The sequence below is a fragment of the Molothrus ater genome, chromosome 9 (assembly GCF_012460135.2).
Source record: "Molothrus ater isolate BHLD 08-10-18 breed brown headed cowbird chromosome 9, BPBGC_Mater_1.1, whole genome shotgun sequence".
NCBI lineage: Eukaryota > Metazoa > Chordata > Aves > Passeriformes > Icteridae > Molothrus > Molothrus ater.
The window spans coordinates 29,117,877-29,143,006 of NC_050486.2; the positions used below are offsets into that span (position 1 = coordinate 29,117,877).

Genomic DNA, 25,130 nt, shown 5'->3' on the forward strand with positions numbered 1-25,130 from the left:
GATTTTAATTTTATCAAAAGTTATTTCTAATAATTTTTTTAAATTTAATTTTTTTTAATTGAAAAAATCCAAAGTGAATCACTTAAATCCAAAATTTATCTGTGGTTCAGGGTTTCAATGTGCCTAATGATGCAAGAGGAATTATTGAATGATGTTAAGGAATTTGTGCAGAGAAGTTTTCAGAAGAAAAGTCTGCAGTGCTGGAATCAAACTGGGATTATCTGGGACATTCCATAGCATGGATGCTGAACTGCAAGGATGAGGAACTGGGGTTTTCTGCACATTCCAGGTACAGAAATTTCAAAAACCAACCCAAACCTTTGCTTCACAACCCACAATGCTACTGCTGGTCACCAGTAGTGGGACTTACAGCAGATTTTAAAAGATTTTAATGCTGCCCACTTGCCTCTGCCTTGTTTCAGTCTCAAATCCCTTCAATATTTTCACACCTCTCATTTATACTCTTGGTCCAGTCTAGCAGCATTTGAACTTCACCTGATGGAAATCCTCACTCTGTCTTGCCACATTCAAGCAGGTTAAAGAACTGCTTCCAATAATCTTTAAATGAAATATTAATTGAAGCATCAATGCCAATTTAGTAATTAACATGTCATCAAATCTCCTTTTCAATAGGGAAAATCTCCAAACATTTCAGACTATTTTTCCTGCTTGACCAGCAGTCACCTCACCCATTTCTGGACATGGATAAGGTTATTTTAAACAAAATTCCTGCAGCACTTAAAAGAACAATTTTTATTTGTTAGTAAGATTTTCTCCTCCAGGAAGAAGAATTTTACTCCAGTTATGCAATTTTTTAATGATACCACGCTAAGATTCCAAAAATCTAAAACTACTCATTCCTAATCTGGTTAGCTCATGAATATTTAGATCCATGGAATGAGGAACTCCTGATAAAAACAGGGAAGCAATGACAGAAACAGCAAAGATTAAGCATGTATTTCCCCCAAACCATGAGTTCACTACTTTGTGTTCCTTCTTTCCTTCTCTGAAGTTATTTAATTCAAATCTTTGACATCCATCTATTGGAGACATCGAGTGAACTAAAAATCAGTGTAAAGCCACATCCCTGAGCCTCCACTGTAAGTTTCTGTATTAAGGTGGCTTTTTCCTCAGCTCTTTGCTGCACAAGGACCTGACTGCAGGTAAGCATGGAGTAAATCTTTTTATCTCAGGGCAGGGGATGGCTTCAGGGCAGGAACAGCATTCCATGGAATTTCAGCTGGACCACTTGTCCACAAAAATTCTACTGCAGCCCAAGAAACAGCTGCAAAATTACAGTCACTGCTGCATTCTGAGCAGAACAAGTTGGGTAATGGTACACTGAGCTGCTAATTAAACTGTTAATGATTTATTTTTGGTGCCACTGTGATATTTTGCACCTCTGTTGAAATATTGAAAAAAATAAGAATTTTTTTTAAAATGCCCAATTTCTGCCTTGCTCAATACCACTGAGGCCCCCAAAGATGTGCTGCACGTACAAAAACCTCTTTTTCAAAATGACCCAGGCTCAGAGATTTCTTGGCAGCTCGTTTGCTGACCAGCTCTTTCTCTCTGCACTTCTCCAAAATTTCCCTTCCTTTGCAGCCTGGCCCCTCCCCAGCTCCTGCTGGCTGCTGCAGGAGCCACTGTGGGAGGTAATGAAGTGACATATGTCACGACATGCTGGAGCTGCATCACAACAAACAGCAGCAGCGGCACAGTTTGATTTTGGTTGTGCTAACTGCAGTGAAATTGATGGCAGCGTTAGGAGCTGATTGTTTCATTATGCCAGATTAGCTGAGGGAGGTAATTACAGCCCTGCCACGAAAATGCCTTTCATGTTTTCATTTCAATTTTGCAGTTTCTAATATGCAGATTACAGCATTATCATAATTCCATATTGTCACATGTACAATTACATGGCAGAACGTTTGCTTCCCAGGATAATGGAGCTAATTTCTAATAAATGATTTCACCAAGGATCTTAACTCATTCAGCTCTTGGGTAAATAGTGGTGGCAATAACAATATGCACATTTTTCAAGTGATTCATGCAGATGTACATTCCTTAACGCCAGGCAGTTCTGTGACAAATGAAATACAATCAATTTTATACTAATATTTGCAGCAGTAATTTTGTGCTTTAAGATTTGCCCAGACAACATCCAATCTGTAACAACATAAAGGCAGCTAAAATGAAATAGATTGTTTATATCCACATTTCTTTTTGCACACAGATATATGTACATCTATATTTATACAGCCCAGATGGCTCCCCACACCAAAAAGGACTTACATTATCTCTTTTAACAGTGTCCAAATTTAATGCTCTCTTAACCCTGCAAGAGAAAAACAAGGACAGGTTTTATGGTCACGTAGACACAAAGATTTCTGTTAGTAAGGGGGGTAAGCATCTTTACTAATGCTAAAGACAGTTTCCTTTTTTGGTTTCACATTTACTGATGGCATCCAAAGCAAATCCATTCCCTGAATGTTGCTTGTTTAGGAGGATTAAGTGTTTGCCTAAGAAAATCTGATTCTCCATTTTATACCAGAGATAAAATCCAGGCACTGAAGTGAAATCATGCTGAGTATTTATCTTTTCTCCAAGGCTATAAACAACAAACCCCCCCTCCAAAAGCATTTCCATTTCCATACCTTCTGAGCAAGCCTTGGAATTATTTTGCCATTAGTGGAATAATGTTTAAGGCATTTAAGACACAGGTACAGGCAAGGTGAAAAAAGTAGTTTTTCCCATCATTTTAGCTCTTAACATGATTCAGTGCTACCAGGCTATGACTTAACTGGGGAACAGATGCTCTATGCCTTTACAGGTCCCCAAACCATAAGAAACTGTTTGCTTCCCTTCTTCCCTCTCCTGATTCAGGAACATGCCAAGCTCTCTCTGCAAAATCTGCTCCTCTGAACTGGATGCCCAGCTGTTAATGGCAACACTGGAAGAGGAAAGCTGAATATTTATAATACTTTATATGGTACAGCTGTCTGCTAAAGAGCAGTCATCAAAATTTTATTGAATGCAGGCAAAATGCTCCAAGGAAAGAAAGGTCAACATAAATTAAGACTATTTTTCCCAGAGACAACTGAAACTTTTTAAGCACGTTCTTAAATCTTAACAATAGTTTAAAGCATGATGTAAAACGGTGAGAAAAAAAAAATCTTGGTAAGAACAGTCCCCAAGAAACATATATATTATACTGAATTAAACAAGGTTTGGAATATACATCATATTTCAAGAACTTAGTTCAGTTTTCATCTTGGAAAAAGAATGTTTTGCCTTGTAAGGAATTTAGATGACCTCATTCCAAACATATCCTTTTCAAATTTATGCTGCTATTCCAAAACTGTAAATTAAAGGATTGGGAAAATAGAATGGAAACACATCTTTGATCTGTAACTCAGGCAAGGGGCTTATATGAAAACTGTTTTACAGCTATCTCTATTACAAAAAGGGGAAAAGAAATATCCTATCTTTCAAAAGCCAAGTAAACAGGTAACATTTAAATTAAAAGGGCCTCTGAAATCCTGGCCAAAGGGCAGCCAAAGCTGCAACAGTTTGATGGAATTCTTTACAATGTATTTCTTTTTTAAAGAGAACCCCATATAGCTCAAGGAATCCCGACTCCATTACAGCTTCCAGCCCATGGCAGCAGAGAAATATTCCATTTATGAATGCACCCACACTGCAAGGATGCTCTGGGGGCCAATGCATTTGCATGTTCCACTAAGGCATGTTCTGATGGAAGATTTTATGGCAGGTGTCAAAAGGAGCTGAAAGCCAAAGGAAATCAGGAGCGGGATCCCAGCTGTAGGATGAAATAAATGAGAAACCACATGAAAATCCCACTAAGTTCTAAACACAGAGCATTTCTGAGGGGCAAAGCTGTGCACTGACCAAAGCCACGCTCTTTGAGGTCTGTCAAATGCTGTGTACAGCAACAGAGCAGCACACAGCCCAGATTTCTCTCTGCAGAGAAAGAGAGCTGAACTAACCCCCTGAACCATGGGGCCTCATTCCAAGCCCTTCAACGTTGAAAAGAGCTGGAATGTTCTATTGGAAAATAGGATTTTAGCTTTAGGAGATCAACCTTGCCTTGTGCCACCCAACAGCCTGGCTTGCTTGGGGGTTTGTTTTTACTGATTGTCTTTTCAATGCCATAATGGGGGAAGTTAAATCAAAACAATTTCAAATTTGTGCTCCAGCTCTACACACAGACCCCTGAAAGCAAATTCATCCCAGCTCCTCACATGAAAACCCCGTTGGCTGAACTGTCCTCTCTCAGATCTTCCAGAAGAAGAATGTGGGGGGGAAAAAACAATACATGCAGACAGAATTCCTCAAGTATTTTAGGAAATGGCACAAAGAGCACCACTTTTAGTTTGGTTTATTATTTTTTTTAATATATAGTTCACTTTGCCTGTGGTGCTGAACCAAATGTCAGAGTGGAACAAGAAAAGGAGACAGAAAGATGGGGCACTTGTGGTGAGAGGATTCAACCTGAGTTTCCTACCCCTGAATTAGCCTGACAAGGTTTAATTTATTTTGTTAAGCATGCAGAGTATGATGGCACATGTTTACAGCCAGCTGTACAACCTGCAGTGATTATTTTGTGCCTAATATTTATCAGGTTAAAGAATTTTCTTTATTGATCTCCAGAAGCTCACGATCAGCAGAGACACACAAGAGCAGCACCAGAGTTACATGACTTGATTAATTACTTGCTGCTTGATAAATTGCAAAATATAGGAGAAAAATGGGCAGGATTTATTCCCCTTGGAGACAAAATGAAGAGATACAGCCTGATGGAAAGTGGGCATGGGGGCCCTGATCTCCACAGGCCTGCAATTCCTTCCCACCTCTCTGCACCTGAGTGTGTGTGAATCTATAATTTAGTCACTGCTGTAATTGTAGTAAATCCTGTTGAATCACTTTATAAATATTAAATCAGTCAGTGATTAAGTGCTGCTAAACTCTTTTGCACCTGTATCTTTTGTATCCCTATCCTTGTCCCTGTGACCCTTTTGCATCCCTGGTCTCTGTGTAAATCATTCTAAATTTATTCTAATCCCGTTTTCCTGTGTATGCTCCATCTGTGTAGGGAGCAATAGAGTGAACCTTGCCATCAAACTCTGTTTAAGCCACACTTTCACAAATTCATACCAAAACATGCTTTTTTTTTTGCCAATCCCTTTAGTGGTGGCCAAGGGAGGGGTCAGAGGATGGACCAGGCTTTGTCCAGAAATGGGACAAGATGCAATGGGCAGAAAATGAGGTTCCACCTGGATGTGAGGAAGAACTTCTTTCCTGTGCAGTGACTGAGCACTAGAACATGTAGGAGGATAGAACATAAGTGAATAAAGGTAGTATAGAATGTAATCTTACCCCCTAAAGAGTTGCAGCAATTATTAAGGATTAGGAGCAGGCCTGATTTTAACAGGCCACACCTGTAGCTAATAAGAAGAAGAGTGTTATAAAAGAGTGGCTTGGTTGGTTGAGGGGAACTGCAGTCAGTTGGTTGCTGTGAGGATAAGGAAGAGTCAGTGCCCAGAGGAGCTGCCTACAAGAAACATCAAGGAGGTATGAAACTCTGGCAACATGGAACCTTTGAAATGTAATGTAACAGAACCTTTGCAATATAATAACAGGAACAGATTGTTCTAGGAGGATGAGGAGTCTCCCTCACTAGAGATATTCCAGTCCTGCCTGGATGCCAGCCTGTGCTATGGGCAAGGCATGACCCACTGTGGGTCCTTTTCAAGCTGAACCACCTGGTGCTCCTTCTTCTTGCCCCTCTCCCACAGAGCCCCACGGGTGTTACCCACGCTATGTAGAGATATAGAATCAGAATAACTGGGACTGGAAGGGATCTCTGGAGCTCATCCAGTCCAAAGCCCTTGCCAAGGCGGGGTCACCCGGAGCAGGTGACACAAGCTTTGACTGTCTCCAGAGATGGAGACTCCAAGGCCTCTCTGGGCAGCTGCTCCAGAGCGCTGCCACCCTCAGTGCACAGCAGTTGTTCCTGATGTTGAGGTGGAACTCGGTGTGTTTCAGTTTACGGCCATTACTCCTCGCTGGGCACCTGTGAGCAGAGCCGCCCCCGACCCCTCAGAAATGCAGAACGCAGAGAGGATCCCCACAGCGCTGCCCCAGGAGCCACCGCCGCCAGCCCTTCCCGGTCTGTTTCCATCGGGGAACAAATCCCGCCCCTCGCCAGCCGCTCCAGGAGCCACCACTGCCGGCCCTTCCCGGTCTGTTTCCATCGGGGAACAAATCCCGCCCCTCGCCAGCCGCTCCAGGAGCCACCACTGCCGGCCTTTCCCGGTCTGTTTCCATCGGGAAACAAATCCCGCCCCTCGCCAGCCGCTCCTCCCTCCCGGGCCCGCTCTGAGGGCGCTTCTCCCCTCACGGAACGCGCTCGGCCCGCCGGGAGGAGCGCTCCCCTCACGGAGCCCGCGGGAACCGACCCGCTGCCGTGAGGGGACGGGGGGAGAGGAGAGAGCACGGAGAGAGGGAAGAGAGAAGAGGAAAGGGAGAGGGAGAGCAGCGCTGCCCCGTTCCCCAGACACCTACGACATCCCGGAGCCGTTCCCGCCGCCTCCCCTTCACAGCTCCCGCCGTGTGCCCGCCAAACGCCGCCGGCTGGAAACGGCGCCGAGGGCAGGGCGGGCCGGGGCGGGGCCGAGGAGCCCGGCAGGGCTGAGGGGCCGAGACCGAGAGCGGTGTCCGTGTGGGCTCGTCGGGTCCCGCTGTGCGCGGTAGGAGCCGGGCCGGGGATGTGCGGGCGGCGGGTTCGGGGCGGCCGAGCGCACCTCAGGAGTCCCTCAGGGATCGCTAAGCGGGGCTGAGGGAGTGAGGGAGGGCTGGTTCCCCTCAGGGCTGGGGGAAGGGGATTGTAATTTTATTTTTTTTTTTTACGGTGGGTGGCAAATGTAGCCCTTGAAGCCCCCTGTGCCCGGGAGGGAGGTGATGAAATCCGTGCGGGAAAAGTTTCCTCGTTTCATTTGGACGGGGCCGGAGCAGGACGGAGCTTCCCCGTGCCAGTGCGGGTTCTGTGTGCGTGAGCTGGTGAGTGAAGGTCGGGGTTGCCACGGAGGGTCTGACTTTGCCCAACAGGAGGAATTCCTTCCCAGTAAGGGTGATTGGACATGGGAAGGGGCTGCCCAGGGAGGGCTGGAGTCCCCATCCTTGCAGGTGTCCAAGGAAGAATGGGACATGGCACACAGTGTTCTGGGCTGAGAATGCTGCACTGGTTTGGGTTGGAAGGGCCTTAAAACTCATCCAGTTCCACCCATGGGCAGGGACTCCTTCCACTATCCCAGGCTGCTGAAACACCCATCCAGCCTGGCCTTGCAGGGATCCTTCCAGGGATCCAGGGGCAGCCACAGCTTCCAGGGCCTCCCCACCCTCGCAGGGAGGAATTTCTTCCCAATCTCTAATCCAAACCTACTCTCTCCCTGTTTGGAAGCCTGGGCTGGATTGCTCCCCTCTGTCTATTTTTCTGAAGTGCCATTTACGCAGTACAAATGTCCCAGCCTAAGCCATGGTGCTGCTGGCAGCGCTGTCACCGAGCCATTGCTCACTGCATTTCCCAGCCATGGATCGGCAGCACTTCCTGGCCACATAAGAAATATCTCAGTAATGGGAAGTCCAAGGACTGCAAACAAGAGCTCACATTTTCTAAAAACTGGTTACTGGCAAATTAACATTTCTTCTTCTTCTCCTCCTTGCCTTTCCCCCCAGTTCCATTCTGTGTGTGTAGCACTGGTGCTTCATTATAGTGACACCCGTGTGCAGGAGCCAGGCTGTGCCAGGGGGTCCCTGTGGGCTCCTTCTGGTGCCTGTGTAATATTAAAGTGTCAGGGAGTTACAAATTGGGTACTTCATCCTTGATAAGCAATTATTATCTGCCTTTCCCAAGTGGAAAAGATCTGTATAACTCAACAAGGTGCCAGTGATTGAGGCCTCCTGAGTAAAAATCCAATGAGTCCTGAAGGGGACCCTGAGATGGTGTTGTCTTGTTGCTGAACTTGAGATATTCCATTTATTTTACTGGAATATATTTCCTGAAGCCAACATTGGGTAAAATAATACAAGAAGCTGTTAAAGCAACAGCACAACAGGATTTAGTGTCCCTGTGTGATGGCCTCCTAAAAACCTTAATCACCCCTGGTGGAAGCAGAAAGCTGCTGTCAGAGTTTGCTGACCATTGCTGAGCAAACAGCATTGAGTTGTTTTAATAATTGACAAAAAAATATAGTTTTGGGTTTTTTTCCTTTCATTTATAACTGTATGGGCCTTGGATATAAAAGGCCTGTGTTGCTCCAAGTTTTATGCACATTTATTTTTAAAGTTTTATGCACCTTTATTTCTATTATTTATATTTAGGTAACTAAGAAATAGACTTCTGTGCTTAACCTGGCATTTTTTGAGATTGAGTTCCAATTTTGACCAGTTTTATTATTATCCATATGTTTTGTTGAGTTATGAGAGTTAAAAGAGAAAACATGGATGGCAGAGCCTTGTTTCACAGATAACATGAAAATGTGTTTTTATGCTCTCAAAAATCAAGACTACATAATATTTATATAATACTTGTAATAGTAAATGCCTGCAACTGTGTAAAATACAGTGGAATGAAACTTTTTACTGCCAATGAAGAATAAACTGTGGAAAATAAGTAGAGCTCAAACTCTTTCTGCTTGTGTCTCTCATGGTGCTTACCTACAAGTGCAGATAAAAATTCCCATCCCAGATTTAGAGAAAAGAAAGGATAGGACCTGGCTGTGTGGGTAACTGGGGCTGGTCTGTGTCTCAGAGGACAAACAGAGGCATTTTTAAGACAATGACAAATTCTAACTGGAATTTCATCCCTCACAGGATGGCCAGCCCTCCTGGGAATCACAAAGCCACACGCTCAGAAAATTCCCAAGGGAAGAAGTCCCAGCATGCAGAAGAAGCCATCTTTTACATGAACTGCAGAGCAGCTTATCTGACTGTCTTAAAAAGCAGCTTGGAAAATATTAAATCAAAAGAGCAGCTCAGTTTAGGTAATGACTGAATCTTTTCCCCTCTAACTCTTCCATGGGATGACTGCAATGGGGATAAACTCAGTAACTTGTTTAAGGAATTGGGAGTAGTTTTGGATGCCTGCTGGAAGTGGGAATTCCAGACACAGGCATTTTATTGTAGATTTTTAATTACAGGTTTTATTTGTAAATCACCAGTAGGAAAGGTCTCAGCTCAGTTTGGAGTGGGCCTCTGTCCTGGCACAGAGAACCACCATAACTGGTGTTCCATAAGAATTCTTACTCCTTATCTCAACTCCTCAGTTACTGGATTACTTTCATAGACTGGAATCTAAAATTCTCATTTCTTGTCCAGACTATATTTGTGTGTAAGTGGTGGTGCCAGAAATACAACAGAAAAAAGAAATCTCTGACTGCTTCAGCTGCACTAAATAAGGCTGTTGGGAGGAAATGAAAGCTGTGGGGCTTTGTTTTAAAAACTTCAGGAATTTCAAAGGGAAGTGAGAAAAATAATAATCTAATAATGTGCAGACTTAAAAATAATATATTCTTGATATTGAGACACTGGATATAGGTTAAATTTTGCACTTGAGACTGTCTTTGAGTTCATGAATATTTTGATTAAGATCATAACCAAAACTGTCCTTCAGACCCACTTTTCTCTTGGAGTGATTTGGATTAAAAAAAAATCTGAACATGGAAAGTGACTCAAGGATGTTTGGAGAAAACTCCTTTGCTAACAGCTGGGATATCTATTTAATATTGTGTTTTATTGTTCAGTACTTCAGCAGGCTGGAAGAAATCCTTCTCAGAAGACCATTAACAGATACTGGACTTCACAAACATCTTCACTGAATTTTGATGATTTTTGTGCTATTTTAAAAAAGGAAAAGCCAGCTACAAAAAATGAACTGCTCGAAGCATTTGGGAAAATAGACACAGATAAGGCTGGATATATTGCACATGATGAACTTTGTAAAATTCTTACAACAGTAAGTATCACCAGAAACCTAATTATCCATCCTTAATTAGTAGAGATTTTGGAAATTAGATGGTCCTGGGAGCTGGGATTCCCCATTTTATGGAAGATTTTCATGGTGGGTTTCCAGAAGACACCACAGAATTCCATAAACTGATACAGTTGATCTCTTTGATATTTAGTAGCATTGTAAAGACAAAGTTTTTAATGATTTTGACCTCTTTTTTCATGATTCAAATCAAAATCTGTTGAAATCTATTGCAAGGTCAGATTCTCTGAAAGAAAATGAAAAGGCTTTTCCTTTGTTTATGGGATTTGTGCTGTGGGTGAACGGGATTGTTGATTAGGAACCCAAACTGAGCTGTTTTTTCCTTGCAGAGAGGTGATAAAATGACCTGGGAGGAAGTGACCAGCATTACTAAACAAGCTGATTTTAACTGCAATGGCAAACTGGACTACAACAAGGTATGGCCAGGAGTGACATTTGTTCTTGTGGGATTGGCAATGTGAGCATTAGTGATGCCCTCACCCCAGGATTCTGAGTTTTGGACTGAATAAACAGCCCACAAAGATTGGTACATGAATATGGTGTCATAGGAGGAAAGCTGGTAGGAATCCTGTGTTAAAAATCAGTCTTCCAGTATGTATAAAGGAGGAGTTGAAAGTCACACTTAATTTTTGTTCAATATTTGGACCTCCTTGTTGAATCATGGCTGCATTTTACTGTGATACCTGAGTGGTTGTTCTGATAATGAAAATTAAAATCACGTTGGGCTTGAAGAGGAAATGCATCCATCTGCTGAGCTGTGCTTTCCTTGCTAATGCTACATTTTACTCCTGAAAACCTTTTGAGAGCTGTAACTTGGTGGGTGCACTATTGCTGTATTCCCTGCAGTTCTGTGAGCTGTACCTGAGCACCAGGGAGCAGTGCTGCAGAGCTGCAAGGGCCAGGCTGGAGATGCACCCTCGGCTGAGGCAGCAGCACCTTGGGAACCAACCTGAAGCTGTCCCTGAGGGATCACTCTGCCAGTGTCAAAGGCATCCCCCGGGCTCTCCAGGAAAACTGATCACAAACTGCCTAAAGGTTATTTATATTTCTGATACTTTGTTTTCTTTCTGTTGGACATGAAGCTCTGGCTGAGTGAGCAGTTGAGGTTTTGTTTAATTTTTCTCAGATGAATGAAGATTTTCTTGATGGATAGAATTTCTACTGTGGCAATCACATCAGTGTGTCAGTAAAATACATTCAAATGGCTGCATCTGTGAAACTCACAAATCCCTGAGGGTGGGTTCTGTTGATTTTCATGTGACGCAGTCCAGAGGGAAGAGAGAAGATGAATGCTCAGGTGTTACAATATAGGCAAATCATTCATTTCCTTCCTAGACAGGGATGAAACCCTAAACATTTCTCAGGAAGCTGTGTGCTTGTTTCAATTATTGAGGCTGCTTTTCAAGCACAGTTAATAAGTTGTGGACAGTTTAATGTCCTTGAAGTACTTCAGAACCTTCCCAAACTGGGGAAGCTCCACAGGAAGCAGACTGCAGGGACACCAAGTATGACATTCTCCACAGGAAGCAGACTGCAGGGACACCAAGTATGACATTTTGGGATGTAGTTTGTGCTGCTTCAAATCCAAGAGCTGCAAAAATGCCACAAGTGATGAAGGGAAGTTCTCTGATGGAGTTCTTGTCATCCAGTTTTCTTTGTGCTTCTAAATGCAAGGTTTAAGATTAATAGCACTAGGAGAGGGTTGGAATGATGTAACTGTAATTAAAGATCTCTGTTTATAGGTGACAGCAGAGCTCCTTCAAGACCTTCATCAGCTCAAAGCAGCAAAGCTTCCAGCTCCACCACTGTCACTGTGGGTGCCAGCAGCAGCAGCAGGAACACAGAGCTGATTATTGAGCCTGACACAATGAAGGTATCACACTGAAATGATGGTGTTTTCCTCTAGGCACCTGTGTTACTGCATTTGAAAGAAGCTAAAAATCAGAGAAAAATGGTGTCTTATGTTTTATTAACAGTTTGTCAAGGGCAGCTATAAACTACTGAGAGCTTTCTTGATATGTATTATTATTAACATTTTTATATACTGTTGGTTTTGCTGACAACAAGTTATTGGAAATAATTTTTCAGGTGTGAAGGTTTAATAGAACAAAATGTGGTTTTTATAAATGAAACCACTGTTGGAGAAAACAGTTAATGACTTCTTGAGAAATTTAAAATTTAATAATTTATTAGGTTGGTGAGAACTTTAAATGCTTAAGTAGTCTGAAAGATTGTGTATCATAAACCTTTACATGAAAGGTAATTGGAAATAAATAACAAATCTGTGAGCATATTTAGTTTCTTGGGCATTGCTTGGTAAATAGATGCTATAACCTGAAAATATTGGTTTTTAGTTAGACTAATATGTTCTATCAGTATTTTCTTTTAAATAAATCACTCATTCACTACCAATTCCTGGGAGAGAGAGACAACAAAGTCACTTTGCTAAGTCAATATTTGTAGAGTGTTAATATTGATCTTTTTCCCTTTGTTTTCCCTTTCTTGACTGAACCTTTACTAGTTTTCTTTCAACAGAAAATAATAGCTGCAGAAATAGAAAACATTAACTGGGAACTGCTGGGATCCATTAAAAATGAGCACCTGGAGACTCCTGTACAAAAGGGAAAAAATGGCTCTGACCACACAGTGTAACTGCTGCTGCAAAACTGAACTGATTGTCCTCAGGAGCTGCATTTTTGTTCCAAATAACAACTCTGCATTTGTTCTTGAACTCTGAGGTCCTTTAGATCTTCCCCATTGCTGTACAGTGACATTTGCTCTATATTAAAATTTCCAAACATCATCTCCCGGGGGTTCTGTGCAGTCTGTTTAGGTAGCTGGACCTCCATGCAATTTAACCTGCAATCTCACCTTGTTCAAACATGATGTGGGGTGTATAAAGCCAGCACACACTTCCCCAAGATTGGATTCTTTTTGTCTTTCTACAAGCCAGTAAAAACTGACTAAAAAATTATTGATTAGTATTGCTTGGCATCATCCAAAACCTGAAATCAATTAAGAAACATGGAAAGGTTTATTTCCTATTAATTAAATATTTCCAATTAATAAAAATTTAATTATGGCTTAATTATATTAATATTAAAATACAATATTATATACAGTCCATATATTATAAATTAAATATTTCCTATTAATAAACTATCAATTTTTTAAAACTTCATTTTGCACAATGCAAGCTCTGCCTGAATCAATGAATAAATACCCAGGCTTTTATTTGTGGTGTGAATCAGAATCCACCACCCAAAAATTCTTTTTATTCATCTTATAGCCAAGAATTTTATTTTATATTTTTGCTGTTCACCTGTCTTTTTGTACAAGTAAGAAAATATTGCCCTCAGGAGCAGCACCAACTTTACATTTCTGACAGAGGAAAGAAGTCAGAACGTGATGAAATGCCTAAAACTAAGAACCCTTAGAAAATTCCTCTCAATCACTGCTTTTTTTTTAGGAATTTTGCATCAATGTGTGGATATTTTCAATATTACTAAATGTCAGTGGCAGTGGCCAGCAGCAGGTACTGCCTAACGTTTCTAACACAAACATTTCCCACTTCAGCTGTTATTCAACAACTCCTGTTCTGCTCTGAGGTGAGGGGGGGAAAAATCCAGTCAGAAAATCCTCTTTTGGTTTCCCAGTTTTACCTGTTTGGAATTTGATCCTTTAGGACTTCCAGCACCACCCTCTGCTCTCTGCCAGAGTCACAGGGTTTCATTTCCCAGAAGGAGAGGATAAGGAGAGGGGTTTTGTCCAACAGGTATCAAGCTTGGAGCAAACAACCAGTTATTCCAGATGTGTCAATTTGGAAGAAAAAAATCCATTTTTAAGATTTCCTTTGGGATGAAGTTGGGAGTCATGAGGTGTTGGAATAACCCCAGTTTAGGAATAGCAGTGGAAATGATCCAAGAGGCTGAACTCCATGTTGGAATTCTGTCACTGATTTATGTTAATCCCAGCTCCCATTCTCCACTTTTTGACTGACACGACCCCAGCTGTTGCCCCATATTCAACCCTCACCATTAAATCCCAGGAATATTTTGTCTCTGACCACTTTTTCCCTAATTATTTTTTATGCTTGGTCCTCTTTTTCCTTGTCCTGTCACTACAAATCTGGTTTTATGGATAAAGATGATTATAAAATTATTAGATGGATTTGTTAATTAGGTTTATTCTGCTCCATTGAAGCTGGCCAGGGGCTGATCGCTGGCTCCATGCTCCAGAAATAGCTGCACTTCAAGATTATCCCTAAAAACTTCTCCAGCAGGTTGTGCCCACAATGAAAAGAGTATTGGAGGTTATAGGAGGGGAGGGACTTGGCCATCCCACTTCATTTTTAATTCATCTTTGTCTTTTCCACAGCCAATTGACTTTGGAAGTCTTTCAGAACTTCTTGAGCAAAACTTGATTTAAAAAAAAAAAATTCCAAACTTCCAAAGAGCAGCAGAAAGGGAGTTGCAAAGTGTATAATATTTGTATTGAAATTGCTCCATGTGTCAGCTGTTGGCAAATATAATTAGCAGAATCTTTGTGGCAATTCCAATTTAATTTTCAGCTATAGCAGCATTGGGGTAATCTCTGTGCTTTTCAGGCATTTTCACAAGTGAAGCAATGTTTACTTTGCAAAATTGGGCTACAAAAAGGACTATTTTGGATTTTTTAAAAAATAAAAGTATATTGATGCTGTACCTCATGGTGTGCTTTATGCAGGGTTTATTCAATAATCAAATTAATTAACATTTCAGAGGAAGCACTTGTATCCTCATCCAAAATGAGGAAAACCCTTGATATTTGCTTGGTTTCCAGGAATGGCAACGTGCACAATCCAGAGGCTGCTTCTACCTCGAGGAAAATGGGGAAATCATCAGTCACAAGTACAGGCTGCACTTAGCCCAGAGATCTGCACTTTCCATCACCATCAAACCTTTCAGTATTCCCCAGGCACAAGGTCAGTGGGTTTGTATTTCATTTCCTTCTTAAAAAGAGCTGCTGCCTTGGAGATTTACCATGGGCCTTCATCTGGTTGCTACACTGGAATTCTTTTTTCCCCCCAAGTAGAATATTCCCTTTTTAATCCCATAAAACAGGAGCCTTTAAACCCCCAAATTGTTTTAAAGTCACCTGGGCTGGATTTTGTTAAACTAATTTGTGTGGTGTGTAACCATTCCTTGATATTGTTCACCCTTGATGATAGAACTATTTTATCAATAATTCTTAATGATAAAATAAAGAATTATCTGTAAGACAAGGCTTGGAACAATTTATCTGCTTGGCCTAAACAGGAAGAAAATCCCAATAGCATAGAATAGATTTTTTTTTCCCATTTTTCATCACAGGGATCAATAAATACCATGGGAATATCTATTTTGAGATGCAGAGAAAACCTATTTTGTAGCGTTATTTTGTAGCGTTATTTTGTAGCCTTATTTTGTAGCGTTATTTTGTAGCGTTATTTTGTAGCGTTATTTTGTAGCCTTATTTTGTAGCGTTATTTTGTAGCGTTATTTTGTAGCGTTATTTTGTAGCGTTATTTTGTAGCGTTATTTTGTAGCCTTATTTTGTAGCCTTATTTTGTAGCCTTATTTTGTAGCGTTATTTTGTAGCGTTATTTTGTAGCGTTATTTTGTAGCGTTATTTTGTAGCGTTATTTTGTAGCGTTATTTTGTAGCGTTATTTTGTAGCGTTATTTTGTAGCGTTATTTTGTAGCGTTATTTTGTAGCGTTATTTTGTAGCGTTATTTTGTAGCGTTATTTTGTAGCGTTATTTTGTAGCGTTATTTTGTAGCGTTATTTTGTAGCGTTATTTTGTAGCGTTATTTTGTAGCGTTATTTTGTAGCGTTATTTTGTAGCGTTATTTTGTAGCGTTATTTTGTAGCGTTATTTTGTAGCGTTATTTTGTAGCGTTATTTTGTAGCGTTATTTTGTAGCGTTATTTTGTAGCGTTATTTTGTAGCGTTATTTTGTAGCGTTATTTTGTAGCCTTATTTTGTAGCGTTATTTTGTAGCCTTATTTTGTAGCCTTATTTTGTAGCCTTATTTTGTAGCCTTATTTTGTAGCCTTATTTTGTAGCCTTATTTTGTAGCCTTATTTTGTAGCCTTATTTTGTAGCCTTATTTTGTAGCCTTATTTTGTAGCCTTATTTTGCAGCCTTATTTTGTAGCCTTATTTTGTAGCGTTATTTATTATTATTCATTTTTTGGGATATTCTGCTTTTTAGGAAAATCTTGTCACTGGCTGTCAGTGGATACAGCTTTGTTTATTCTGAAGGAAAATGAAACCCAAGAGAATTTACAGCTCGTGAGCTTTACTGAACTCCAGAACAAAGAGGTTGGAGAGTTTTGGTGTATTCCTATTTTAATTGTTATTTTTTAGGGTGTGTGTTAATGCTGGAGGTGTGAATTCCATGGGTATGGAAGGAATTCCAGCTGTACCCAGAATTGCTGAGTTGCTGGGTATATTTTACAGCTACTCTGTAAAAACTCAGTTGTATTTCTGCACCTTCAAACACAACATTTCCGAGGCAAAATTTGTTTAAATTGAATTTCATTTTCTTTCTCCTTGCCATTTGAACTTCATAGTGTACATAATATTCTTTTCCTGTGGCAGAAATAAGAGAGCATGGATTTATTTTCCCCTTGTTCCTCATCTCTGTGTTTTTCTAACTGTTATTCTAAGAGATTCACTACTTTTTAATCTTTAAAGTGGCATCACACAGCCAATTTTTTTTTTTTAAACACAACCCAGCATTTTCAAGTAATGAATTTTGTATGAATATTACTGGCACCAAGGAAAGGCATCATTTGACAAGTTCTTACAAACTCTTCTGTCTTCCTTTAAGAGCAGGTGTTTGGCTGGAGAGGGGAGCTTGGATCTGGGGTTTACTGGCTGCTCCCTTTCACAACTGGCTGCAGGCTGAGGAAGGCAAAAACCCAAATTACTGGAGAAGCCAAACTGGTTTGGAGGGATGAAGATGGAGAGCTGGCTCTCACCAAAGAATTCCGGTGAGTTTTATTCCCAACCATGGGAACAAAAAGCTCCTTTCCAGCTAAAATGTGGCTTTTTCAGTCTGGGTTTTCCTGAAGCACTTTTTGTACAGAATAACCTCAAGCAGGCTGGACAGTTCTGGGCAGTGCTTTGAGACAGTAAAAGGAAGTGGAAGCCTTTGGAAATAGTTTGGCCTTTTTCACCCCTCAGAGCTGCTTTGTTGGATATATTTGAAACGATTGATTTGGATGGGAATGGCCTCCTGAGCCTGGAGGAGTACAACTTCTTTGAGCTGAGGACAAGTGGGGAGAAGTGTGACCAGGAGGCCTGGGCTGTGTGCAAGGGTAAGCTCATTTCTGTGCTACAGCTAATTAAGGCTCTCAATTAACTTCCAAGCCGGGTAGGACTGGCTGTTCTGTACCTATTCCAAGAACATGTGTGGATATTTTTCTCTTCCTCCTTTCTTTTTCTTTTTTTCCAGTCTCCTGTCTTTGCTTTGCTTCATTCTGCTGTGTGTGCCACTGACCTTCTGCTGAGAAAGTTCTTCCCCTTCCTAATTGTTTTGTAGCTGCCAAAACCTACAGGGTTTGTAATCCTGGATCATATGGGGAAGGAAACTGTCACAGGTATTTGTTTAATCCATCTCCTTTATGCAGATTGGGCTGTGCTGCTTTTTTATCTCACAAAGTGTGGAGAGGGACATTTAATTAGTGTGGATCTGATGCTACAAACTGGCATCCAGAGTTTTTATGAGTTGCCAGTGTCTCCTTTTATAATTCCTTTGGAGGCTGTGGCACATTGGCCAAAATATTTTAAATCTGCCAAGCCCTATTAATGATTTCTTCCCAAAACGCTCTGAGGTATCAGAATTTTTCCTAACTGATGGAAAACTCGTACAAAAGTACATTTCTAGGACTGAATGTCTCCTCTGTTTGATGCCTGGATGTGCTTTCCCACCTTGATGGCTTTGGCAGGGTGATACAAGTCGGAGGGTGGAAATGTGTGAATAAATAAGAGGGGAAGGAGGAGAAGCTGGGCAATGTTTCACCAGGCCATCAATCAGAGGAAGGCTTCACACAATATCATCAATCTTGACACCAAAGTTCAAGCCATTTCTTACAGCATCTGTACCCTTGGATGGATTTATGAAATTGGTAATCCCTTTTTAATAATATATAGTAAAGATTTAGCATTGTTATGAAGATGAGAAAACCATTTTTAAAAGTCCCTGACATGAGGACATTTCAATTATGTGTTTGCTGACATTAGAGTGGTGGATCTATGATATTCTCTCCAGAGAGGGGGGTGAGGATTACTGGAATTTTATTGCTTTTTAGGAACTAAGTAAATCATTTCTGTATCAAGGACCTGAAGCATTTCAAGGTGCTGGCTCCAGCTGGCTTTCATTTCCCATTCCTAAAATAGCCCATGCTGCAAAGCTCAACCACAAACTTTCAGGAAAAAAAAATCAATATGAATTCTTTTTGTTTTGAAATCCCCCTTTTTGGGAGGCATTATCCCAAATCCACAGGGCAGCTCTGCAAACAGCACATGCCTGCTCAGGGACATTCTTTCCCAAATAATCTTGGAGATCTGAGGCTCCAAGTTGATCCATCTTTTCAACCTTGTTAACAGGAGGGGGGATTCTGCCTTTGGAAGGATGAAGGTGTTTGCAGACAGAACAGATTTTTAAGGGCTGTTTTTATTCCTTTGAAACAGAAAATTTTGAGATGAAGAAGAATGAGCTAACAAGACAAGGATTTCTGGATTTGAATCTCATGGAAGCCAACGACCAGGATGGGGATCCCTGGGACCTTTGGGTCACTTTGCTGTCCCTGGGCTACAACAGAGCCTTAGAAATGACAGAGGTAGGAGAGGCACAAAAGAGCAAAAATCCCTGCACATTTCACTGCTGCAATCTCTGTGCCTGCCACAAACTGACTGCAGGAGGGAGGGACCCACTGCCACCATCCAGGGCTGTCACTGTCCTGATTCTGAGAGTAGCATTTGGATCTTTGAAACAAAGAAATCTTCTTTTGCTGTAGAGAAAGCCAGGATGTGATGAAGTTACAGAGGAAGGAATTTTGGATTGTAGCTGTTGAAAGAGTCCATGCTCTCTGTTGATGGGAGTGAGAAGAAGATAAGGGTGGTAAACTGACCTGTCAGCAAATTTAGAAAAAACAGGACTTTTTCCCCATTAAAAAGTCAATTTTGTGGCCCAAACCTGCAGTAGAAGTGGACAAAGATAAATTTTTCCCACATGATTCAGCATTCCTAGTTTCCAGACATAACTATTTCTGTTATTGTTGCCTTTCACAGCAGTGTCTGAAGAGGTTCAACACCATTTTAATGCTTCATTAAAATTTTAGGGTTTGGGTCACACATTGTTTACTTTGCAGGACCAGGAATTATTTCTCTGATGGTTCTGTGCACTTACAGATTAAAAAAATTATTTATTTGTTTTTATATTCTGAAATGCATATTACATATTTCTGATGTCAATAATTCTTTCTAAAGAAAGAGGAGCTCTTATAAGAAGAGAAAAAATTATGAAAAATTAAAGCATTCAATATACAGATAATTAAATAATTTAATTCCCAGGAAAAACAGAGTTTTAGGATCACAATCTGATAATATTATTTAACTTTGTTAAACAGGTCAACATAGTCAGTATATAAAATATCTCAAGACCTAAAAATAGTCAGTATGAGAGCTATCAGTTGTCTTTCAGTGAAAATTTTGGGCTGGTGCTGAGGGATTTAGGATGAGCTCCTTTTCCTCTGACTTGTGGTTGGCAGAGCCCGTGCAAGGCTGTTTTTCTGCATTTCAGCCACAAGAGAGAGCCCTCCTCCAAAAAAGAGCATTTTGGTGAGGTTCTTCTCCAGTTAGGGATTTCAGGAAGGTGTTTTGTGCCTTGTTCCACCTGTGGGTTCTGGCTCCAGCCTTTGCTTTCCAAAGGACAGCTCAGCTCTCAAATGCTTCAGTAATTAATCTAAAAATCTCAGCTGTTAACTCGTGTCTCTCACTTAACTCCTTAATTCCTTGATTTCAGATCATTTCAGATTGATGTTTTGGGAGCACTGAGAGAACTTGAGAAATCCTGGTGGATTCCAACAGCCTTTAGAAGGGAATTGAGGTGCTGGGAGTGAGTCTAAGAAAATACAAACCCCAGGAATAAAATCCAAGATATTCTCAGAGTGCTCAATGCAAGATTGCAGAGGTGTTAAATCCCTGTGGAGTGGCACAAACAGCAGCAGTGTGCCAGGTTTATTTCAGACACTGGAATGCATTCAGCTTTCATCTCAATTCCTGGACATTTTGCTGTCCAAGGAAGGGTTTGCTGTGTTGAACTAAGTCAGGTGTACTGGGAATGGCATGAAAAAGGCCACTTGTCTTGGGCTTTCATTTGGTGTAAAAGATTGCCACAGCTCACAGTTTATAATATTTAATCTTCAGGGAAATAAGTATCAGGGAAATATGTATACCTGGGTCATCCTAGCTCAAATATGAAAATATTTAGGAGCTGTGGGTGAAAATCAGCTGGAGTGATGCTAAAACTCATCTTGTCCACTGCAGGCCTGCCCCTTTGTCATTGACATCTGTGCAGAGAGGTGCAAACCCAGAATTAAAGCCATGTCCCTGGAGGGAGGGGGCTCCCAGCTCAGCAGGGCTCTCTGCAGCTCTGTGGTTAACAAAGGAGAGGCCCAAGTGCTGGATGGCTCTGAGAACATCTTCATCCACACCTGCAGATCAGGCAGCAGGATCACCTCTGTGATTGAAAACAAGGTACCTTGTGGTCATGTCTGCTACTGCTCCTCCTCCTTCCTTGGCTCATATCTGAGAATTGCTGTTCCTGAAATCAGGGTTTGGTGTCTGTTTCATTAAAAAACTCTGCCTGATGTCTCCTTGTGGCTTCAGGAGAGCCTGGGTCAGTGCTCCTGGAAGGGGCAGATTGTTATAATGAGGCAAGCACTTCTAACTGCCATATAGAAACTGAGTCTTTTTTGTGTTCACATCCCAGTTTTTCAATATTTTGGCACAGTATCATCATCATATGAGGAAACAAACACTAACAGCAGAAATGCAATTAGAGCAAGAGCAGAGATCACAGCATTTTCACTGCTGAATATTTTCAGTGTCCATAAGAAAGTCAAAGAGCAGTGACTTTTGGGAGTGTGTTATGGACGAGTTCTCACCTGATTATTCCTCCAGGCTTGCTTTATTAGTAATTCAAGCTGAAAGTTGCAAATCCAAGTAGAAGTGGTTGGTGAGATTTTAAACTTTTTTCCATAGATCACAGGGAATGTTCCCAGTTTCCTTTATACCAGGAACTGTGAGTAAATAAACACAGCACAGGAAGATGTTAAACTTCAGATGCTTTAAATCTTAAAGGATCACAGCAAGAAGTGTATTTTTAAATGCCCAGACATTTCATGGGGGTGGCTTGGAGGGACTAATATTAGGACTGGATGCTGAGGCTCCTGGAACTCTGGATTTGGCTTTGCACTTCGCCCTTTAGGGTGGATATTCCAGAGTTATTTTTGTGGTTGGGGATATGTCAGGGAAGGAGATCAGGGCTGCACTGAGACAACTTGATGCTCTCTGCCCACTCTGTTTATACCACTTGGGTTTGGTTTGTGGATCTCACCAAGCTGGCTGGGGAAGCTCCACGGGGGGATCTGGACAGGCTGGGAAAATACAACAAGGCCAGGTTGTAACTTCAGAAGTCCTTGTGTTGTTTCAGAGACTCTTAAATTGCTTTTGACCATGGCTGTGGTGCTAAAGGACATTTGAAATTGTTACTCCTCAAGGAGTGTCTGTTACTCTTCAGAGTATCCATTAAGCTTTTCTATCCCTAAAACAGCAAGGTCACAGGAAGTCCGAGGAGTGTGCAGGTTGTTGCCCAGAGAACAGACACTTAATCAGGAAAGTCTTAATGGTTCCTTCATGTTTTTTCACCTGCAGTCTGAAAATAAAGTGATAATTCATGTCAACAATGAGCAGAGTAAGAACTGCCTGAACAATAGGGGACTGACAGTTTTTGCTGTGGAAGTGGCTCCAAAATCCATGATGGTAAGGCTTTTTATTGCTTTGCCAACTTTAGAGAAAATCAGCTGACATCCATATATTTTCTTTTTGTTGGGCTTTTATTGATAATGATAATGAGCATGATAATGCTCATGTGCACATGATAATGAGCATGTGGACAGTGGCATCTTCTGACCAGAACAGATCAGATGCACTTTTTGATATTTCAAAGCTGGTCATGTATTTAATGTATCCCTGTTTTGCTGTGCACATTCCTATAAAAATCAATAATCCACTTTTTCATACATGGGCCTGTTTCACTTGTCCATTCCATACATGCACCATTCACTAATATTTTTAATACTCTTTTCCTAAGGCTGTATTTTTTTTTTCACTTAGCAGTTTTTAATCCCACATATTGATGCTTGTGAGAAAAGACCAAGCTGCAATAATCAGAAAGACAAATCAATGTATTGCAGTCCTTGTGCAGACTGTGATTTGCTGGTGGTTAACTTGTGTTAAACTTGATTTTAGGGTCATGTTAACCATGAGCCAATTTGATATTGCTGAGCCCTGCTGCAGAGCTGGGCAGGCTTCAGTGACAATTCCAAATGAGGGTCCTGAGGGATGGAATGTGATGCATTACAAATGCAGATGACGTTTTTCTTCATTCATTTATGAATAGCCCCCTGGTTTTCTTTTTCTGAAAGTACACTTGCCTTGTTTAAAAGCAGAGGCATCCAAGCTATTTTATATTTCCCAGCTTTCCAGGGTGGATTCATTCAAGCCTGTAGTAAACAGAGGAGTCCCATGACACGAGCAAGGCTGGGGCCTGCTTAAATTGCTGCTGACACTTTGGATATCCACTGCCTCATCCTGTAAGATGGTTTTAAATTTGAATTTAGGCTTCATTCAGTATAAACTGTAGGCTCAATCCTTATGGATATTTTCCTGTCAAGTTCAAGAGTAATTTTTTAATATCTGTCAGTGTAGATGATGAATATCCATCATTCAGTGACACAAGTACTGAACATTTTGCTTCCACAGCATATTGGGTAAGAGTTTTCCAGTAAAGAGAATTCTCTTTCACCTCTGCTTTCTCTCCTGCCAGGTCTCTCAGCACGTGATGGCCCTGAATGAGCAGGAAGAGTGGATTTACAGCTGTGTGCACTCCCTTGTGTGTTAAACCTCCCAGTGCCAGGCCTGGGAGCAGCCACACTCAACCAGGATTAGCTTTGGGCAGCTTTTAGACAATTTATAGTCCTGTCCTTCTCAAAAAGCTGGCATACACTTATATTTCTTGATGATTTTGGCATGGAAACACTGAGGCACAATAAAAATTAGTGCTGTTCAGTAATCCAGCTGCCAGTTGTAATATAATTGTGATTTATAAAGGATTGTTTCCCTAAATATGCTCTTCTTTTCCATACCATGGATTGTAATTCCATCACAGGCTGGAACTGCTTCACTGAGGAGGAGAAAAACTGTGTTGAATGGGTTCCTAATTAAACATTCCTGTGGTTTTGATGTGAGAAGTATAAAGGGATGAGGCTCATTGTATTTTGTCACTTGATGAAGGATTTGTTTGTTTCCCTTTTTTTTTTGGTCATTTGCTGATAACCCTTATCTTACCCTTGTTCTGTAATTTCTGCCTGGTTTTCTACTCTTTTATATAAAATAAACTCTGCCTTTCCATATGCAATAAGGAAATAACATCATTTGACAAAAATGAAGGTTTGTCTTGGGCTCTTGACTGTTAACAGCAATTAATTATTCCCAGGGCAGCTGAAATAAGAAGACTGAAGTGCACCAAGTTTGGGCTGCAACAGCAATGAAAGCCATCTTTGAGGTACTAAAAACATTCAGCTTATTATATTTTCCTGGTTCCTCTAAATATCTGTTAATGTGGAAAAAAAAGATGACCCTGGCCTCTGGATGCTTAAAGTGTTTGAGTTTAAAATAGCCATTAAATGTGTGTGACCTCATGTGTGAGGGCAGCAAGTAGTGTTGCAAAGTTATTTTTATCTGCCCCAAGTCCTGCTCTCTGCTGTTACTCTGCTGTAATCTTACACTGGGCAAGTAAATGTCAGTGACAAAATGAGAGCTGGGCTCTGATGTACACAGATTCACACCAGGATTCCTGGTGAGCTCTGAGTTTTCCATGGTTTTTCCTTAGCAAGTACCACAGATATCATTTCCATTTTCGGAACGATCTTAAAGAAGTTGAGGCCCCAAAAGTACTTTGTGATTTTTAGCTCTGGCTGAGCTCTGCAAATGCAGCCTCAGGCAAAATGTGGGTAAAGCAGAAATTCCCAGCTCCTTGTCTAGAAAGGAGTTGGGAAATGATGAGACACTGGAACAGACACCACAAAGTGAGCAGTCCATTATTTACATTTCCTTTGTTTGTAAAATCAGCCTTTTTAGATGTGGCAGGAATTCATATGCAACTCTCTCTGCATTTTAGGAAAGGAATGGTTAAAGCTGAAAGAAGGGCTTAGCTGAGAAATCACTGCACGTGGAAAGAGTTGGGTTTGCTGCAGGTAAAAAACATGGCACAGCACTGCACAGGGAACCTCATTTATTTTCTGATCTTCCTGCTGCCAGGCAGGGGTTCATTATCCCATTTTTAAAGTGAGGACTTAGGCAAAGTCTCCATGGCCACAACCAAGATCTCTAATCTCACCTCCTCCTTTCCTGCCCTGGAGGAGGTGAGATTAGAGATCTTGGTTGTATCTGCAGAGTCTTTTTTCAGTTTGCTCCAAATCCAGGTACCACCAAGACAGAAAAAACCCAGCTTCTCTTTTTAAGGTTGAACACAGGTACCAGCTTATTTTCTTTGAGGGGAGACATTGAGGAGAAAAAAAATCTCTGTAACAGTAATTTCAATTTCTGAATGTTACCTTTCTTTTGAGAACTATAGCTATAACAAAATTGAGCTTCTTCAAGGCTTTGTAATGCTGACCTTCCCCTACCTCTGCTTCTGGAGCTCTGGTGTGGGGCTCCTGCTTCTGTGGGGTGCTCACTTGAGC

The 25,130-nt window shown here is 41.1% G+C and overlaps 2 protein-coding genes across 3 annotated transcripts in view; one reads left to right on the top strand and one right to left on the bottom strand.

Annotated features, from left to right (window-relative positions):
* The window catches only part of ITGB3BP (integrin subunit beta 3 binding protein), a 20,665-nt gene extending 14,000 nt beyond the window's left edge, over positions 1-6,665 (bottom strand). For both annotated transcript variants that reach the window (XM_036387831.2, XM_054515795.1), the window contains exons 1-2: positions 6,589-6,665; positions 2,296-2,338 (exon numbers count right to left, since the gene is read on the bottom strand). In XM_036387831.2, coding sequence (XP_036243724.1) covers positions 2,296-2,338; positions 6,589-6,593 — 48 coding nt within the window. In that variant the 5' untranslated portion in view covers positions 6,594-6,665. The remainder of the gene's footprint in view (positions 1-2,295; positions 2,339-6,588) is intronic.
* Positions 6,643-24,105, top strand: EFCAB7 (EF-hand calcium binding domain 7). The gene is given in 15 exon segments (XM_036387827.1): positions 6,643-6,773; positions 8,896-9,065; positions 9,825-10,036; positions 10,402-10,488; positions 10,919-11,042; positions 11,045-11,107; positions 11,815-11,945; positions 14,894-15,035; positions 16,307-16,416; positions 16,933-17,090; positions 17,284-17,417; positions 18,793-18,941; positions 20,650-20,859; positions 22,039-22,146; positions 23,213-24,105. Coding segments are annotated over 14 exon segments (1,872 nt in total). The 5' UTR covers positions 6,643-6,773; position 8,896; the 3' UTR covers positions 23,288-24,105.
* The last annotated feature ends 1,025 nt before the right edge of the window (positions 24,106-25,130 follow it).